At 48.8% G+C, this 17,660-nt stretch overlaps 1 protein-coding gene across 3 annotated transcripts in view; it reads left to right on the plus strand.

The window, feature by feature from the left end:
- LOC144108775 (uncharacterized) overlaps positions 1-15,875 on the plus strand; it is a 44,221-nt gene extending 28,346 nt beyond the window's left edge. For all 3 annotated transcript variants that reach the window (XM_077641950.1, XM_077641951.1, XM_077641949.1), the window contains 2 exons: positions 9,202-9,307; positions 15,670-15,875. In XM_077641950.1, the coding sequence (XP_077498076.1) occupies positions 9,202-9,285 (84 nt within the window). In that variant the 3' untranslated portion in view covers positions 9,286-9,307; positions 15,670-15,875. The remainder of the gene's footprint in view (positions 1-9,201; positions 9,308-15,669) is intronic.
- Positions 15,876-17,660: the final 1,785 nt, after the last annotated feature.

Raw genomic sequence — 17,660 nt, forward strand, 5'->3', positions numbered from 1 at the left:
GACTGTAAACAAAAAAAAATTGAGTGCACTTAAGTCTGCTTACGTAGAGGGATGCGAACGCATTACGGTCCGTGGATGCGTTGACACACAGCCACATACACACCGTCCAGACACAGGCGCGCGTATGAAACCACCCGGAACGCTGTACGACAAACGGTTGCGTCAGTTTTGGTACGAATGTCAACACATGCATGGCGCCGCATAGCAGTTGGCCAGTGGCGGGTATATATAGACGATCGAAGTCGGAGTTGCTCGTACTCAAAAGCCCGAGACGACTTCTAACACAAAACATCAATCCGCATCGATCGACGTGAAATCCCCAAGTCATCCGAAATTGAAGTCCAGGTATCCACCGAGAGATCAGTTACTGCGCTATTTCCATTCCTCAAATCCAATTTTTTTCAACATTGCTGCAAAATACTGTCCCGACTCACTCTTGCACTCAGGCCAAATGCAACGAAAATTTACACTATCTACAATGGCTTCCAATATGATGGGCATGTCATAAAACTAACAGTGACATATTAAGGAAGACAGTAATCAACATCAGTGTAAGCATAGGGGAATGTTTCTGCGATATTTCGATGTTGACATGTATATTATTGTCTGAAGTTGCGGGGCTCGGGTTGCTGTGCGTGTCATATGGCCGCTTGATGACGTCACCCTTATTGCTTGCCATCGCTGAGATTTTCTGTACAATCTGCGAGTACACACACGCCGCTGGCTTTTCTCGTGATGAAACTAGTAATGCTTTTGTATTAAAGCAACCACATGCCACGAGTGGGTCCGAACCCACAACCTCCGTATGTCGCGTACGGTGCTCCACCAAGTGAGCTATGACGACGGCTGTCCAATCTTCTCTGTGTTAGCCCCGAGAGTGGAAGATTGTACGGCCGCTGCCAATGATAATTTTGTTAAGCTCAGTACATGCTATACCGAGGTTGTGGTTTCGGATACCAATGGTTGCATGTGGCTTTTTCTTTCAGTTAATTTGCAGCTTTAAAGTGAGTGCACTACTAATTTTCCATTTATCAACATCGAAATATCGCAAAACATTCCTCTATGCTTACATTGATGTTGATGACTCTCTTCCTTAATATGTCACTGTTAGTTGTATGTCGTGCCCATCATATTGGAAGTCATACTAGATAGTGTGAATTTTCGTTGCATTTGGCCTGAGTGCAAGAGTGAGTCGGGACAGTGTTTTGGAACAATGTCGAAAAAAAATTGGATTAGAGGAAACGAAATAGCTCAGTAACTGTGATCTCTCGGTGGACACCTGGACTTGAATTTCGGATGCCTTGGGGATTTCATGTCGATCGATGCGGATTGATATATTTTGTGTTAGAGGTCATCTCGGGCTCTTGAGTACGAGCAACTCCGACTTCTCAGGAGCGGAATGTAGGCCTCGGGTTTTGAGGAGAATGCTTCACTACGCTAGGTAAGGCCGCTCTTCGCGTGTCGCTAAATTTGACCTTACCAGAGCCAGAAGTCCTGCTTTCGTGTGGTTGAGCTGTCCACCGAGATGTCGAGATCTGAGAGCTACTATGCCCTTTCCTTTCGCCAAAAACGCTTCCTTTCCTTAAAACACATGCTTTCGCATTCCTCCACGTATAAACAGACCTAAGTGCCCTCAGTTCCGTTTCGCCTCCATCGAAACGCGGCCGCCGTGGTCGGGTTCGACTCCGGGTACCCCGGCTCAGTAGACGAGCGCCTTAACAACTGGGCCACCGCGGCGGGGACCTATGCAGGTTGCGGAATGCACTCAACGTTTGATTCCAAGCCGCTGCCACCAGGCAGGGTGGGCTCACTGCCTATCTAGTCTGCGAAACGCACTCACGTTACAGACGCCAAGCCGCGTCTACTTGCCCCATACACTGCAGCTTTCGCTCTCTAACCTGGTTTAGCAGTTGTTAAACCGCACCAAATTTTTTTGCATACTAGTGGACCACGTCGGCTGCTGCCTGGAGACTCTAGACAAGACGGAAGCACACCCTTCACAGACTGTAGACATTCTCGTAACATCACATAAACTCCACCACTGGTACTGCTCACTCTAATACCACAGAGTCAGCACTGTGGAGAAATAGCTACGGCTTTTCACATGGTGTGGGCATGCCATTTCAATTCCGCCATTGACAGACTTCATAATCCCAACCTGGAGCAGTGGGAAGCCATTCTGCACAGCGAGGACCCCACCAGCAGCGAGGACTGGTTCGCAGGGCCCTCGCTGCTGCGCAGGCCAGTATGCTGCCGAAATAGGCGGACCACCCACGGCTCGAGTAATTGCCGTTGTTTAAATAGTCTGTAATCAATCAATCAGTCGGGGAACACCTCAACCGCGCGGTGAGCGAAGCGAAGCGATGAGAAGGGAGTGAACGAAGAAACTGATGAAGAGGTGCCGAAGTGGACAGTCACTGCTAGTGGGGGAGGAGGGCTGCGGAATAAGTTCGACCACCTGCGGAACTTCAACGAGCGCTGGCATGGCATAGTACGTGGACGCCTTTTGCTTTTCGCCTTCATCGAAACGGAGCTGCCACGGCCGGGTTCGAGATCGAATACTGAGTCTCGGTAACCGAGCACCCGGGTTCGAAACCGGCCACGGTGGCCGCATTTCGATGTGGACGTTCTCGGATTTACGACGCAGGCATGAAACTACGTGCGCTAACCTTGGAACGTATGGCTACTTTTCAGATAAAAATAACTTGGTATATAAACATCCTTGAAGATTAACGCAGGTCGTGGTGTGTAGAGAATTTAACAATTGCTCGATTGCTGAACAGTTCAGGAGAAACAATGAACACCTTTATTTAATCTTCCAGTGCAACATTAATTATTGCATATAGTGGCATGAGTTGTACAGAGCGCCGGAGATCGACTCCCTGATCGGTAGGCCGGTGCGCTCAATCGCAGAGCCCTCATCTCGTACATGCGTTGAAGTAGCGGCTGTGGGAATAGCTCCCCTACGCTGCGACAGTCAAGTGCAAAGGGTCGACATCGCAGATAGCCTATACATTATACGGCCGTTGACACGCATGCTACCGCGCAGCGTCCCGAGCATGTGCTCCCTGAGATAAGCAAGCAATGTGTTGGTTGATCCATCCTTGCCAACCCGCCGCGTGTTCGCGGGCTTCTGGCCTTCCTTCTGCATGCAGCTTCAGAGAGGCGCTTTGAATAAAGGGGCTTTCGCTTCGAAGTGTTCGGCAGTGTATTACGATCACCATGCGCCCCACTCGAGGACAAGGACGAAGTTTGCGCGAAGCACATGCTACGTGAACGGCGGCGTCACGTGATCTCTTGGTATGCGCGTACTCAGCACAAAGATGCCGAAGGTAAGCTAGGAGGCACAAGTGCGTGGCTGCGTAGACCCCGCCCCCCTCCCAGATTTTTAAGCGATGCTTCTCTCTCACATATGCTTCACCTCACCTGCAGGCCGCGGCGACCGCGTTTCGATGGAAGCGAACCGCAAAAGGCGCCCGTATGCTGTGCGCTGTTGGTGCACGTTAAAGATCCCCAGGTGGTCGAAATTATTTACCCGCCGCGGTGGCTCAGTGGTTAGGGTGCTCGGCTACTGATCCGGAGTACCCGCTGGTTCGAACCCGACCGCGGCGGTCACGTTTCGATGGACGCGAAACGCATAGGCGCCCGTGTGCTGTGCGATGTCAGTGCACGTTAAAGATCCCTAGGTGGTCTAAATTATTCCGGAGGCCTCCACTACGGCACCTTCCTTCCTTTCTTCTTTCACTCCCTCCTTTATTCCTTCCCTTACGGCGCGGTTCAGGTGTCCAACGATTTGAGACAGATACTGCGCCATTTCCTTTCCTCAAAATTAATTATTATTATTATTAATATTACCAATTTTCCTCCATTACGGCACCTCTTCTCACTTTCTCCTCTATCCCTTCCTTACGGCGCGGTTCGGGCGGTTCGGGTGTCCACCGAGATAAGTGGCACAGTAAATGTGCCAGTTCTTTTCCTCAGAAAAGAATTTTCGATTTAATTTTTAATTTTATCACGTTACCTGTGGAGAAATACGATCGATATGCAGTCTGTATATTTCTAGCACATTTAGTTGTGCCTCTTCTACACCCTAGTTACCCGACGCCAGCATGACTGCTGATGTCTCCATCAGCACAAACCATACGTCCACCAGCATGTATCAATAGTCATGCTGATCCGTGATCGCTGCTGCGTGAGACGAAAAGTGCTTGGATAAATTAAGTCAGGGGCAGCAGAAAGTTCAATGAGTGGACGAGGTTAGGAAGATGGCCTCAAGTGCACTGGACAATGTTAGAAGTCAACGGGATAAGCATTTGCCCTGCCGTGGACCTAGTTCGACATGAAAATTGGTTTTTGCAGCGAAAGCTACACTAAGCTAGTAAGCAGCGCATTTCAGGCGATCCACGCTAGTGACTTCTGCACATGCGCAGTAAACCATGGCAACCAGCTGCGCTGAGTTGCAGGTGTTCGCCGGGCGCCGTCGCCTCGCCGGTCTCTTCGCAGCCCCGCGCGTGGCGTCATCACTTAGCTATGGGCGTCACAGCGCATGCGCGGTGCTCCGAGCCGCGCGTCGTTGCCTCGCCGGTCTCCACGCAGTTCCAGTTCCAAAAACTTTCATTTCCATCAGAAATGGAGGCCCTCTACTCCATACCCCTGGCGCGCAGGCCTAGGGGCAGAGGCCAGGTCCTCCGCCACTAGATGCAGGCAAAGAGTTGTTGGCTCTTCGCGGCCTCTGCCGCCAGATGGATGGCTTTCTTCTGGGTCGCGGGGTCCGCGCTTTGCAGAAGGGTTTCCCAGGCTTCTCTACTATCGATTCCTTCCCTCACCCCTGGGGAGTGTGCACACTGCCAAATTATATGGTCGAGGGTCCCCCTCTCTCCACATTTTTTATATTTATCTTCTATGTCGTCGTCTTGTAGGACGTGTGGCGCCCATACCGGGTTTATGAAATTTCCGGCCTTGTAGCCTTCTACTGCCTCCCTGTTCCCGAGCTCCTTGTCCGGAGGAGGAACAGTTTTTCTCTGCAGTCTGTAATTCTCTGATTTCTGTCTATGTTTGTAGTCTCTCGTCAAGTTCCTTGAAATCTGGCGGTTCCGCTTCTGCTCGGAGGTAGAGATCTCGAGCTAGAAGGGGCGCCGCTTCATTGCCTGGTACTGACGTATGAACTGGTGCCCATATTAGGCTAATTTTTCTATGCATCTTTTTCACCGTTAGAATCCTCACCGCTCCTGATGCGACTCTACCTCTTACATAATTGTAGATGGCTGTTTTACTGTCACTTATTATATAGTTTGCCTCTGTTCCCACGCAAGCAAGCGCTATTGCTACCTCTTCTGCTACTTCCGAATTGCGGCTGCGTATCGTAGCTGCTGATATTGCTGTACCCTTGCCATCCACCACTGAGGCTACAGCTGCTCCCAGTCTACCGCTCGCCGCATCCGTGTATGCTACCGTCTCCTTATTCATTTCGTTGAAGCGTCTCATGAGGGCTTCGGCTCTCTTTTCCCTCCTGTCACTGTTGAAGGTGGGGTGCATGTTTCTCGGAAGTGGGTCTATTCTGAGATGTTCCCTGACCTCCTTCGGGATGTCTGGTTTTTGCTGCATGCCTCTGTCTGCCTGCAATCCTGCCATGCCTAAAATGGGTATTCCTAACGCTCGTTTGTAGCATCTCCTAATTATTGAGTCCAACTTGTCTCTTTCTGGGGCCCGGATGTTAAGGTATGGTGTAGCGTAGCTGAGTCGACTGATTATGTATACTTGCACCAATTTTATTAGGCTTCTTTTTTTTGAGTCCTCTCCCTTTGAGCGCTATTCTTGTGAATATTCCAGTTACTTGCGCTGCATATCCTTCCAGTTTCTTTATTGTTTCATCATTGTATCCATTTTCCTGAATAAAAAGGCCTAAAATTATTATCTTGTCAACCCTAGGCACCGGTTTGCCTCCTACTATAATGCCAAGATTGCTATCCCTTTTTAGTCCTAAAGATTTCGGGTTGTATATTAAGAGTTCTGACTTCTCTAGCGAGCAGGCTAGCCCCCTTCCTGACGCGTACTCCACTAAAGTGTCTGCCGCAGTTTGAAGTTTGTTTTCTATCTCTGCATCGCTGCCTTTGTTTATCCCGACATTTATGTCGTCCGCATACATGCTAAAGTGTAAGTTCTCGATTCCTGCCAGTTTCGCTGGGAGGCCTATCATGGCTATGTTGAAGAGGAGCAGGGATAGGACCGATCAATGTGGTGTACCTCTGTTGCCTAGCTCTATTTCTTCTGACTCCAGGTCCTGGTATCTTATTTTGGCTGTCCTATTTGACAGGAAGTCTTTCATGTAGTTGTATATCTTGCCGCCTACACCGATCTCCTGAAATTCCGATAGGACCGCTTAATGTTTTACATTGTCGAAAGCTTTCTTAAGATCTAATCCCAAGATTGCCTTTGTGTCCTTAGTCCGAGAGTCTATGATGTCATGTTGTAATCTCAACATAACGTCTTGAGTACTTAGGCCTGGCCTAAATCCGACCATCTCGTTTGGCCATAATTTCTTGTCCTCCATGTATCTGGTTAGCCTCGTTTCGATTACATGCTCCATCAACTTCCCTACGCATGAGGTGAGGGAGATTGGTCTGAGGTTCTCCAATTTTAAGGGCTTTCCAGGTTTGGGAATAAGAATGATGCTTGCTTCTTTCCATTGTTTTGGTAGCTTCCCCTTTTCCCACACCTGCTGCATGTATTTAGTTATAGCAGTGATGGACTCATCATCCAGGTTTCTTAGAATTTTGTTGGTTATTCCTTCCGGGCCTGGAGCCGATTTAGTTTTGAGCTTGATTATCTCCGCTCTCACTTCCGCCTCCGTTATGGGCGTGTCCAGTTCTTCATTGCCCGGTCCCTCATAATCTGTCAGGTTAGTGCGTGCTATGTTCCCTATGTATGTTTGTTTGATTTCCTCCATGAAGCTATCATCTGTTCCCTCATATTTGTGCCGTGTTTTGGCCAATCTAATGTTCGTCTGTGACTTTGATTGGTTTGGGTCTAGCAGGTGTCTCAGGATGTTCCAGGTTTTCGCTAGGCTCATTCCCTTCTCCATGTCATCGCATTTACTGAACCAGTTTTGTTCGCACAACTGTATTGCGTACTTTTCGATCTCTCGGTTTAGCCTAGCTATTCGTCTCTTCAGGGTCCGATTCCATCTGTTTTTTAAGTCGGTTCTCTAAGCCTCTTTTTGCCTCCCACATGTGCAGAAGTTTAGTACCGCGCATGACGTCATCACTTGGATATGCGCCTCACTGCGCATGTGAGGCGCATGAGGTTGATGTGCGCAGTGAGGTTGATGACGCTCTTAGCGGCTGCGCCGCGGCGGAGGATATTAGCCACGGAGCTGCCGCTCGCCTTGGGAAAAGGCGCAGTGGAAGGCGCGGATTGTGGCCGCGTGTATAGCAAGCGGCATCTTCAGAGCATACGGGAACCTGCTTCTGCCGACCCCGAAGTCACTGCCAGGCGTGAAGCTGCCCGTCTACGTAAGAATGAAGCGCGGAGAGTAAGCGTGCGTCAGAGACGCCCGAGGTACCTGAAGAACGCCTCGCCAAGCATCTTCACCTTCCACCAGCCGCGTCTGAGAGCGTAACGCATGCGCCCTTTTCCTCAAAATCATCGGCGTCTAGAACGTTGTCAGCGCAAACGCCAATGAACACAATGAACGCAGACAGATTTCGCTTTGTATATCCGGGATTAGCTGACCTAACCCGAAAAAACATAGAAAGCTGGTTGCTGAGGAAAGGAAATGGCGCAGTATCTGCTTCACATCTCGGCGGGCACCTGAACCATAAGGGAAGAGATAAAGGAGAGACTTGGAGAAGAATGGAAGAAAGTGGTGCTGTAGTGTAGGGCTCCAGAATAATTTCGACCACCTGGGGATCTTTAACGTACACTGACATTGCACAGCACACGGGCGCCTTTGCCTCTCGCCTCCATCGAAACGCGGTCGCCGCGGTCGGTTTCGAACCCGGGTACTCCGGATCAGTAGCCAAGCCCTCCAACCACTAGCCACCGCGGCGGGTAATAATCACATTTATTTTTTTGAGGAAAGGAAATGACATAGTAACGGTCTGGCATATCTTGGTGGACACCCGAACCACGCCGTAAGGGAACGGGTAGAGGAGAGAGTGAAAGGAGATATGAAGAAAATTGATTGCTAATGAAGCACAGAGAAGAGAACGCTGTTAAAACTTGAAGGGCCCTGCAGCAGTCTTAGACAGCCTTAGACCTGAATGACAGTGGTTGGACTCCCCGTTCGACCGCCTTTCTTTGTTTGCAGAGGGCGTTTTCTTTCTTACAGGCATTTCGTAATGGTGGTTGGATGACTTCACAAACCAGGTTGATGACGCCACAACATTCTCGGTCAATGGGATTTCGTGCCACCACCGAAGCATTTCGGAGCTGACTGGAAAAACATTTAAAGGGGCGGACGCTCGGGACAAATTCAGCTTATCTTGTATAAGTGGACTTCGGCATTATAACAACCAGGCTTCTTTCGGCAGAAATCACTTTTTTCAGCTACAGATTGACAAGAAATGAAAAACGGCCAGCGCCAGCATCGGCCGTTTTCGCAAGCAAACAGCGGTGACGTCATGACAATACACTTCGAATCCCTGAGGCTAGGCTACACGTGCATTCATTAAACAGCTGTGATGAACTCGTTCTTGGTCGTGATGTCACGAGTTTGAACAAAGTGCAAGGAAAAGCCTTCCGCATTTAAATCCAGGAAGTGTGATTTTTTTCCGGAGAAGTCCACTACGATACCTTTCTTCTTTTTTTCACTCATTCCTATATCCTATCCTTTAAGGCGTGGTTCAGGTGTCCACCGAGATATGCGAGACAGTTACTGCCTCATTTCCTCTCGTCAAAAATCTGCAATAGATGAGCCTCTTGCTGTTCACCCATTATTAACATAACCAGAAAGGGCTCTAGAATTGATTTCACGGAGAACAAAAATTGCATAAAGCTGTTGCCCCTGTCGCTTTATGCACCACAGAAATGGGGTCAACACCGTAAGTGTAGATTTCGATCCCACCTGGGAACGGGACGTTTGCTGTCTTGTTTATTCTTGCATTTCTTGTCCAGTTTTCTATTTTCCGAGTCGCTCGCATTGCTCACATGTTTGACGATTCTAACCTGTTGCTGTTCCGACCACCATTTCCTTCGACGCAGTTCTTCATTGAAGCCTACACAAACGGGAAGCCCGGCGTGATAGCTATTGACGACTTCACCTACAGCTTCGACCCCTGCCGTTGACTGCTTCATCGTTCATAGCGAGGTAAGCGGGTGTCTTTGGTTCGTAATTTACCCCTCCCGTCGCAGTACATTGCGATTCCAGACCAGTAGCCGGCTTGATACACTGTTTTTCGTCGAAAAACTTGCTGAAATGCCGCAAAGGACGTCCTTTATATAGGTCGCTGCGTAGCATAACTTCCAAGTGAAACCCACGCAGTCTTTTGTTGAGTATGCGTTCAATTTCCTTCCCTTCTGTCTAGTAATTCATTTTCCCATCTACGTATGCACCGTTGATATGGTGATCCGCCGCTCTTTGTTCAGTCGCTCCGTGCATTTTTGCATTTAAACTCTCCAAGTTGAAACACTCTTCTAGCTCATTTTGTGGTGCCGCGAATTCTTGCTTATTTATGCGAGAGCATTACTTGGCTATGTCGGCGAGGTCGTGTCATCAAAACGTGTCCGCAGCAGTTGGGATGTTCTCAGAAGAGGTAGTCAAAAAATGGTTGTAATCGATAGAAGTTGATGTGAGGATGATGCGCAAAAAATTGATGTCAGTAGGATGAGTAGTTAATTAGAGCCAAAAATGTCGAAAAACCGTCTATATAGCGCGGACGTCTATATAGTGAGTGGACTGGAATACAAACGCGGACGGAGTGCTCGGCTTGAAGCACTCTGGCACGGGTCGGCCCGGTATTGCACTGCCTCCGGGATCGGCCCGCGACATATTAGCGCGGCGAGTCTATTCTTTCACTCTTTGCTCTCCTATCCTTTACCCCTCCTACTTTCAGCATGCGGCAGCGAGCGTGGCTCGGAAGAAAGAAGGGGAAAGTGCACTTGCCTGCCTACTGGCTCAAGTTGTTGTTAGCCTATCAAAAGATGGCACATACCCACACTGGGGATCAGCCAAGAATCGGGTGGCTATTTGCCTGAACGCAGTTAATAAAAAGGAAAAGATTCAATGCACATGGTAACTGCGCTAGAGAGACGGACAAAGATAGGACACCACGAACGCTCGTGGTGTTCGTGGTGTCCTTCTAATAGCGTTCGTGGTGTCCTTCTATCTTTGTCCGTGTCTCTAGCGCAGTTACCATGTGCATTGAATCTAAAGATCACCAACTAGCCCAGCTGTCTGCTTTAAAAAGGAAAAGCACGTGGGAGCGCAACACCGGTGAATTCTTCGTCATGAACAGAAAAGGAATGAGTATTTATTTCAAAATTATAAGAATAATAATAAAGAGAGGGATTAAATAATAATGATTAAGTCAAAATGTAATAATTAATAGAAAAGAAAAGTTTGGAACACTTAGCAAGGCAGTCGGTGAGATTCCATCAGGAAATTTAGAACAGCGGTACAAACAGATCTGTGGCTGAACCCAAATGTGGTGGCGGCAAATGATGCAAAGAGCGGGCTGCTCAAACCAAGGCCAAAATGCTGCAAGGGCTCCTCCAGCAACCTTTTTCTCAGAGAGTTGAATCGGCGACAATACAGCCAAAAATGTTCTATAGATTCAGGCTCACGGCAAAATGCACTAAGGGGAGAGAGCGCCAAACCCGACTTGTGTTAATAGAAATTTAGAGGGGGGATGCGGCAGCCCAGCCTCGTCAGTGATACTAAAAGCTGCCGAGAGCAGCAAATTTTCCTGTTCCAATAATATTTAAGGTGCTCGTAATAATAATAATAATAATTGGTTTTGGGGGGGAAAGGAAATGGCGCAGTATCTGTCTCGTATATCGTTGGACACCTGAATCGCGCCGTAAGGGAAGGGTAAAGGGGGGAGTGAAAGAAGAAAGGAAGAGAGAGGTGCCGTAGTGGAGGGCTCCGGAATAATTTTGACCACCTGGGGATCTTTAACGTGCACTGACATCGCACAGTACACGGGCGCCTTGGCGTTTTTCCTCCATAAAAACGCAGCCGCCGCGGTCGGGTTCGAACCCGGGAACTCCGGATCAGTAGCCGAGCGCCCTAGCCACTGAGCCACCGCGGCGGGGCGGCTCATAATCCGCCGATGTTAAAAGGGATGTGTCGCGTGCTTAAAAACACACGTCGCCGAAATCTAGATGCTGTAATATAAGCTGTAGCCGGGATGATTGGCAACACGGGGCCGCTGAGGGAAGCCTTTGCGAGATTGTCAGCAATCTCATTTACTGTCACACTGCTGTGACCGGGAACCCATACTAAATGAACAAGGCTCAAATGCGGAGGAAGTAGAGATAAGAAAGTTGTTAAATTGGGACCGTCAACATGGGCAGCGAGGGACGAACACGAAGATAAAGAATCAGTAATTACTGCAACTGCTGTAATAGAGGGGTCTAGCTTGCGTAGAGCAAGTACAACTGCTAGAAACTCTGCTTGAAAAATAGCGGTGAAATCTGGAAGTCGCAGTGAAAAGGACCAGACTAAACGCGAGCAAAATATTCCCACACCTGCTTTTTCATTGCATTGCGATGCGTCAGTGGCTATTGCTATATCTGTAGGCAAGTGCACTTTCCTCTGCTTTCTTCCTGACAACAACAGCAGCAGCAGCAATGCGGACGAGAAAATAGTGGGAAACTTGGCAGAGGAGTTATAATTAATTGAACAAGAAGAGAAGAAGAAAAAACTTTATTGGCGCCAAAAATTGGTCGATTCAGCGGGACCCGGGTGTCTTCATGTTGAAGTTCCGAGTCTTCCAGGGGCGGTGCCCTTATTCCAGGGCCCCACTGAGTCTTGCTACCTCAAACGCATGCTGGACCAGTCCTTTTTGGACCGCCAGCACGCTGCTGGTGAGCAGGCTCTCCCACTGTTCCGCATTTGGCTTTTTTAGTTTATGAAATGAATAATTGTTTTTACATTCCTATGTAATATGGTATAAAGTGGGGGTGGCTCCACACCACTTGCATGTGTCCGCGTACTGGTTCGGAAACATTTTGTGAAGTATGTGTAAGTTATGAAAGCTTCCTGTTTGCAGTCTACGCCAACCGACTGCCTCATATTGCGTTAATAGCTGGTGTGGTGGAGGATACGCTATCCTCTGTCCTCTGTAGTGATTTAGGATTTCCGCGTACGATGGTTCCACCATTGTGGTGGGCTCAGGGTCACTTGATGTATCTGCTCGGTTGGTAAGCTCGCGAGCTAGATCGTCGGCCCTCTAATTCCCAGTCACCCCGGTGTGCCCCGGCACCCAGAAAATTTTGTGCTGAATTTCTTTGTTCGGGGGTCCCGCCTGGAGGATGATGCGTAGAGCTCCCTTGCTGATCCTACCATTAGTGTAGTGCCTGCATGCTTCTTTGGAGTCAGTGATTATTGTGAGCGATTTATTTCTGCGGTATCCTTCAGCTACTGCTAGCGCAACAGCAGCTTCTTCCCCCTCAGATACTCTGCAGCCGCTCTGTGATATACTGGTGACTAGGTCCCCTTGATGGTTCACCACCACCGATACTACTGTGTTCCTTCGTGTTTCTGTTCCATCGATGCAAAGCCGCATCTGTGTATACTACATTTGTTTTTTCAGCTAAGTGCTTTTCTACATACTCTGCTCTCGCAGCCCTTCTCCCTGCGTGCAGATTAGGGTCCATGTTGCGAGGGATTGGGCATACCCTGAGTGTTTGGCGAATGTTATGAGGTATGCCCGCAACCCTATCTTCCCCTTCACTTAAGTAGCCGAGCCTTCGGAGGAGCGCTCGGCCGGTGGTTGACTGCTGGAGCCTGTACATTTGGGCCCCTATTTGAGCTTCCTTTAGCTCGTCAAACGTATTGTGGACTCCCAACATGAGGAGCTTCTCGTTTGACGTATTTCTTAGTAGATTTAGGGCCGTATTGAAAGCCGTCCTGATTAAAGTGTCTGCTTGTTCTTTTTTTGTGCTGTGTCATCTTGTGGTAGTGGAGTGAGTATGTTATGCGGCTGACCACCAAGCTTTTGACTAATTTGATCGTGTCACTCTCCTTCATGCCAAATCTTCACTGTGATACTCTGGTGATCATTCTGCTGACCTGTTGCATTGGTCTCTTTTTATGTTGTATATTTCTTTGGATGGTCTCTTGCCCACTCGTAGAATTTCCGACTTCTCGTTGGAGCATGCCAGGCCTCTCTCTCTGACGTAGTTCTCCACGCATGTGGCTGCCTGCTGCAGGAGATCTTGTTTTTGCCCTGGAGAGCCCTGGCTGATCCAGATCGTTATATCATCGGCGTACATAGCGTGCTGTATCCCCTCTATCTGGCTCAGCTGTCTGCCTAGCCCAATCATGGCTATGTTGAAGAGGACCGGCGAGATCACTGAGCCTTGCGGGGTGCCTTTATTTGGTGTTTCGAAGACCTTGCTGCGTAGGTCCCCCAGTCCAACCGTAGCTGTGCGGTTTGACAGGAAGGCCCTTACGTAGTCGTGTACTCTTCTTCCGCAGTTGGTGGTGGTTAGCCCTTCCATGATGGCGTCATGGCTGACGTTATCGAACGCGCCATTGATGTCCAGTGCCATGATGATGTTCTCCCCTGTTTTTGGGGCGGCTTCTGCGACTTCCTTCTTGATCCGTAAGAGGATGTCCGGCGTCGATAGATTTGTTCTGAAGCCGAACATACTGTGCGGGTACAGATCTTCATCTTCCAGGTATTGTTGTATTCTCCTTGTGATGACTCTCTCAAAGCTTTCCTAGGCACGACGTGAGCGAGATAGGGCGCAAATTGTTTATCTCCAACTTCTTGCCTGGCTTGGGAATCATCACAACTTCTGCATGCTTCCAATCCCGTGGCAGTGTGCCTTCTGTCCACAGTGTATTGAGGTAGTCTGCGAGTTGCATCACCGCTTCATCGCTGAGGTTGCGAATTAGCGAGTTTCTGATTTTATCGGCTCCTGCTGCTGTGTTTCTGGTAATCGCCCTGATGGCCGCATAAACCTCTTCATTGGTTATCGGCCTGTCGAGGTGCGGGTTCTCCTCCCCTTGATATTCTCCTTGGTATCCTTGCGACTTGTCTGTGCCATAGCACTTCTTGACCGCCTCCAGGATCTCTTCATCTGACTCTTTGCTGTTGTGGACCAGCCTCTGGATTGCTTTCCCACTTTCTGCTTTGGTCTTTGTTGAATCCATAAGGTCTTTGAGTATCCTCCACGTTCTGGCCATGCTAAGGGTGCCGTTCAGAGAGCTGCTAAACTGCTCCCACCCCTGTCTGGCCAGGTGTGCCGCATACTCCTCTGCCTTCTGGGTGACCTCTGCGATCTTGACTCGTAGCTTCCTGTTAAGCTTCTGTCTTTTTCATCTCTTTGTGAGCCTTCGCCTTGCTTCCCATCGCCTAAGCAGCCTCGGATCCACTTCCGGTGTGACTTCCGTTCTGTCTATCTCTTGCGTGTTTTGTTCCTGCAACTCTTTCAGCTGCTTGCTCCATTCCTCTATTGAGGTTATTGCGCCTTGCATCTGACCACAATCGCCCCGGAAAGCGTCCCAGTCTGCTGTGTGGGCGGTTCCAATTTTTCTTTTAGTATTCTCTGCTTCAAGAGTGACCTTGATTACATAGTGGTCACTTCCCAGGTTCTCCAGCAAGTTCTCCCACTCGAACTGCCGCGCTCCTCTGACAAAAGTCGGGTCTGGGCACGTGTCTGGGCTAACGCTGTTCCCTAGTCGCGTTGGTTGGTTCTCATCTCTTAGTAGGGTGCAGTTTGCATTTTCCGCTGCTATACAGATTAGTTGTCCTTTTTTCTCTCCTTTCTGGTAGCCCCAGCTGGGGTCTCTCGTGTTGAAGTCTCCCGCGATAAGCAGAGTGTTGGATTTAGCTAGTCTTCCCACCTCCATGAAAATCTTATTGAAATTGCATGTCTTCTGTCTGGGTGGGCTATATAGGTTTACTATGAAAGTGCTTTTGGCTTTATGCTTCTTTTTGGGAATAACCTCCGTTATAACGTGCTCTATCCCGTGTCCTCAATTTCGTCACGCGCTATGATGACTAGGTGGTTGTTAATTAGAGTTACCGTGCGTCCATTTTCCTGGCACGGGTATCCTTTTAAAACCGGAGTGATATTAGTTTTTTATAAGATAATTAAATCAGGCGGTGAGACCTGCGTGTATATGAATTGCTGCAGTAGTCCCTGCTTGCGCCGGTAACCCCGACAGTTCCACTGCCATATATTTAGCTTGCTGTTGCCTGCCATGTCGTTGTCTTCTTGTAATCGAACAAAAAAGTTTCATTGCCACAGATCAATTAATCAGACGCAAAAGTCGTTGGATGATCGAATAGGCTTTGTGGGAAATTTAAAGGGAGGGGACGGGAATGCTGCAAAATTTGAAAAACCAAAGTGTGTGATTGAGGTGAAGGGGGTGTAATCAGAGTAAATGTGAAGACAGGCTACGAGTGGAGAAGAGACGAGTGCCGAGGAGGCGTCAATGCTTTCGCATTCTCACAATGCGGGTTGTCGCAGTGATCTCTAACGTTTTTTTTTCAGATTGTTTTCATCTAAGTTTCGTGTGGAAGTCTGAGGGGCGTGGCGGTGCAACCGATGTCCACCAATCCTGGCCTTCTACAGCAACGCGGAGACGCGTTCTTATGTTTTGTTTTGTTCAGTATTCATTCGCATATGTAGATTTGTGTTCCCCTGTAAATACTGAAGGTGTGTGTATATAAAATAAACTGTGTTCATTTCCTACCATCTATCCGTTTCATCGCTGAACCTACACTTCCGGCTTTGCTCAAGCTTAATTGAAGCAACGGTGGAGCTTTAGGCTTCGACAGGTACCACGACAAAATTATTAGGGGCACTGAATTAAAAATAGATAGATAGATAAAGAGGAGGGAAAGACGGGAATGTTAACCAGAAAGGGGTTCCGGTTGGCTACCCTGCACTGGGGAAGAGGGATTGGGGGCTAAAAGGAAGAGAGAAGGGGAAAAAGGCATAACACACACACACGCACAACGCTGTCACAATTTGTCACTCAATCCAGTCGCTCTCAAGTAGGCAAAGAGTGCCTTGTATGCCATGAGGGCAGTAGACTGCTGTGGCCACGAACCGAGGATCTTTTGCCCTGTTAATGGGCGAGGATCGAGGTGGTCCAGGGCACAACACAGTGTATGTCTTGCACTCGCAAAAGCAGGGCACTTACAGAGATGAGCGATGGTCTCCTCACAACCGCAGCTTTCACAGGCAGGACTGTCGGCCATCCCCATCCGGAAAGCATAGTGGTTCGTAAAAGCAACGCCGATCCATAAACGGCATAACAATGTTGCGTCGCGACGTGCTAAGTTACGTGGAAGACGAAGGCGCAGTCCAGGGTCCAGTGCCTTGAGGCGGAGGTTGCAAAACTCTCCCGTGTTCCACGCTGAAAGTGTGAGCTCCAGCGCCAAAGGGCGAAGCCCACACGCAGCGTCAGGTCTTGATATTGGGATCCTCACTGGACATCCGTCCTTGTGAGCAGAACGCGCAGCCGCATCGTCCTGGTGATTACCGTTAATACCACTGAGTCCTGGCAGCCTTTGAAAAATGATGTCATGACCTTTGAAAACGGTGTCGTGGTACAGTAGACGGATGTCAGCAACAAGTTGTTCCTGCGACCCGCGGCGTAGCGCAGCTTGCAGGGCTTGAAGGGCTGCTTTAGAGTCGGTGAAAACCGTCCAGTCATGTGGAGGTTCCTGACTGATGAGCTCTACCGCAGCCCGTAAGGCTGCGAGTTCCGCACCAGTTGAAGATGTTGGATAGGTCGTCTTCACTTTCATGAAGGTGGATCTGGCCGGTATCACCACCGACCCCGCAGAACTGGTCGAGTGAACTGATCCATCTGTGTAAACATGCATGCGGTGACAGTGGTAAGAATGCAGGTGATTCAATGTCAGTTGTTTGAGAGCGGGTAGTGATACACCAGCTTTCTTCGTAATTCCAGGAATACAGAGGTGAACCCGAGGTTCATGAAGACTCCATAAGGGTGAGCACGGTCTTGAAGCAGGGGCGAACTCCGATGGAAGATATGCGCGATGAGCTTCAATGACTTTGGCGAATGCTGTACGCGGCCTAATTATTGGGAGTGTTGCGAGGTGATGACAGGGAACCCGATTGAGGTGCCGAATATGTGTTCTCCTGGTGTCAACAGCAATGTGTGTAGGAACAGGATGTTCCCGCGCAACAAGAATAAAAAAAAGATTAAAAATATTTTCTTAATTTATTGAGGTACGCCTGATGAACTTCACTGGGCGACGTGCGGAGAGAACGGAAAATTTCGGCGAAGGTATGAAAATATATTTAACTAAGAATCCACCTACAGTATTAAAAAATTTAAAGAACGTGTACAGCTCAAATAACGAAATAAAAGTAGGCCATTAAAAATTTCCTGAAAAGCATAGCATGCGATGGATCGCTCTGGAGCCCGCCTTGGCTATTGTAACATTCAGTGCTCAGAGGAAAAAAATGTTGCGATTACAGCAAAACAACCTTCGTTTGAGGGGCTA

Source organism: Amblyomma americanum, chromosome 10 (assembly GCF_052857255.1).
Source record: "Amblyomma americanum isolate KBUSLIRL-KWMA chromosome 10, ASM5285725v1, whole genome shotgun sequence".
NCBI lineage: Eukaryota > Metazoa > Arthropoda > Arachnida > Ixodida > Ixodidae > Amblyomma > Amblyomma americanum.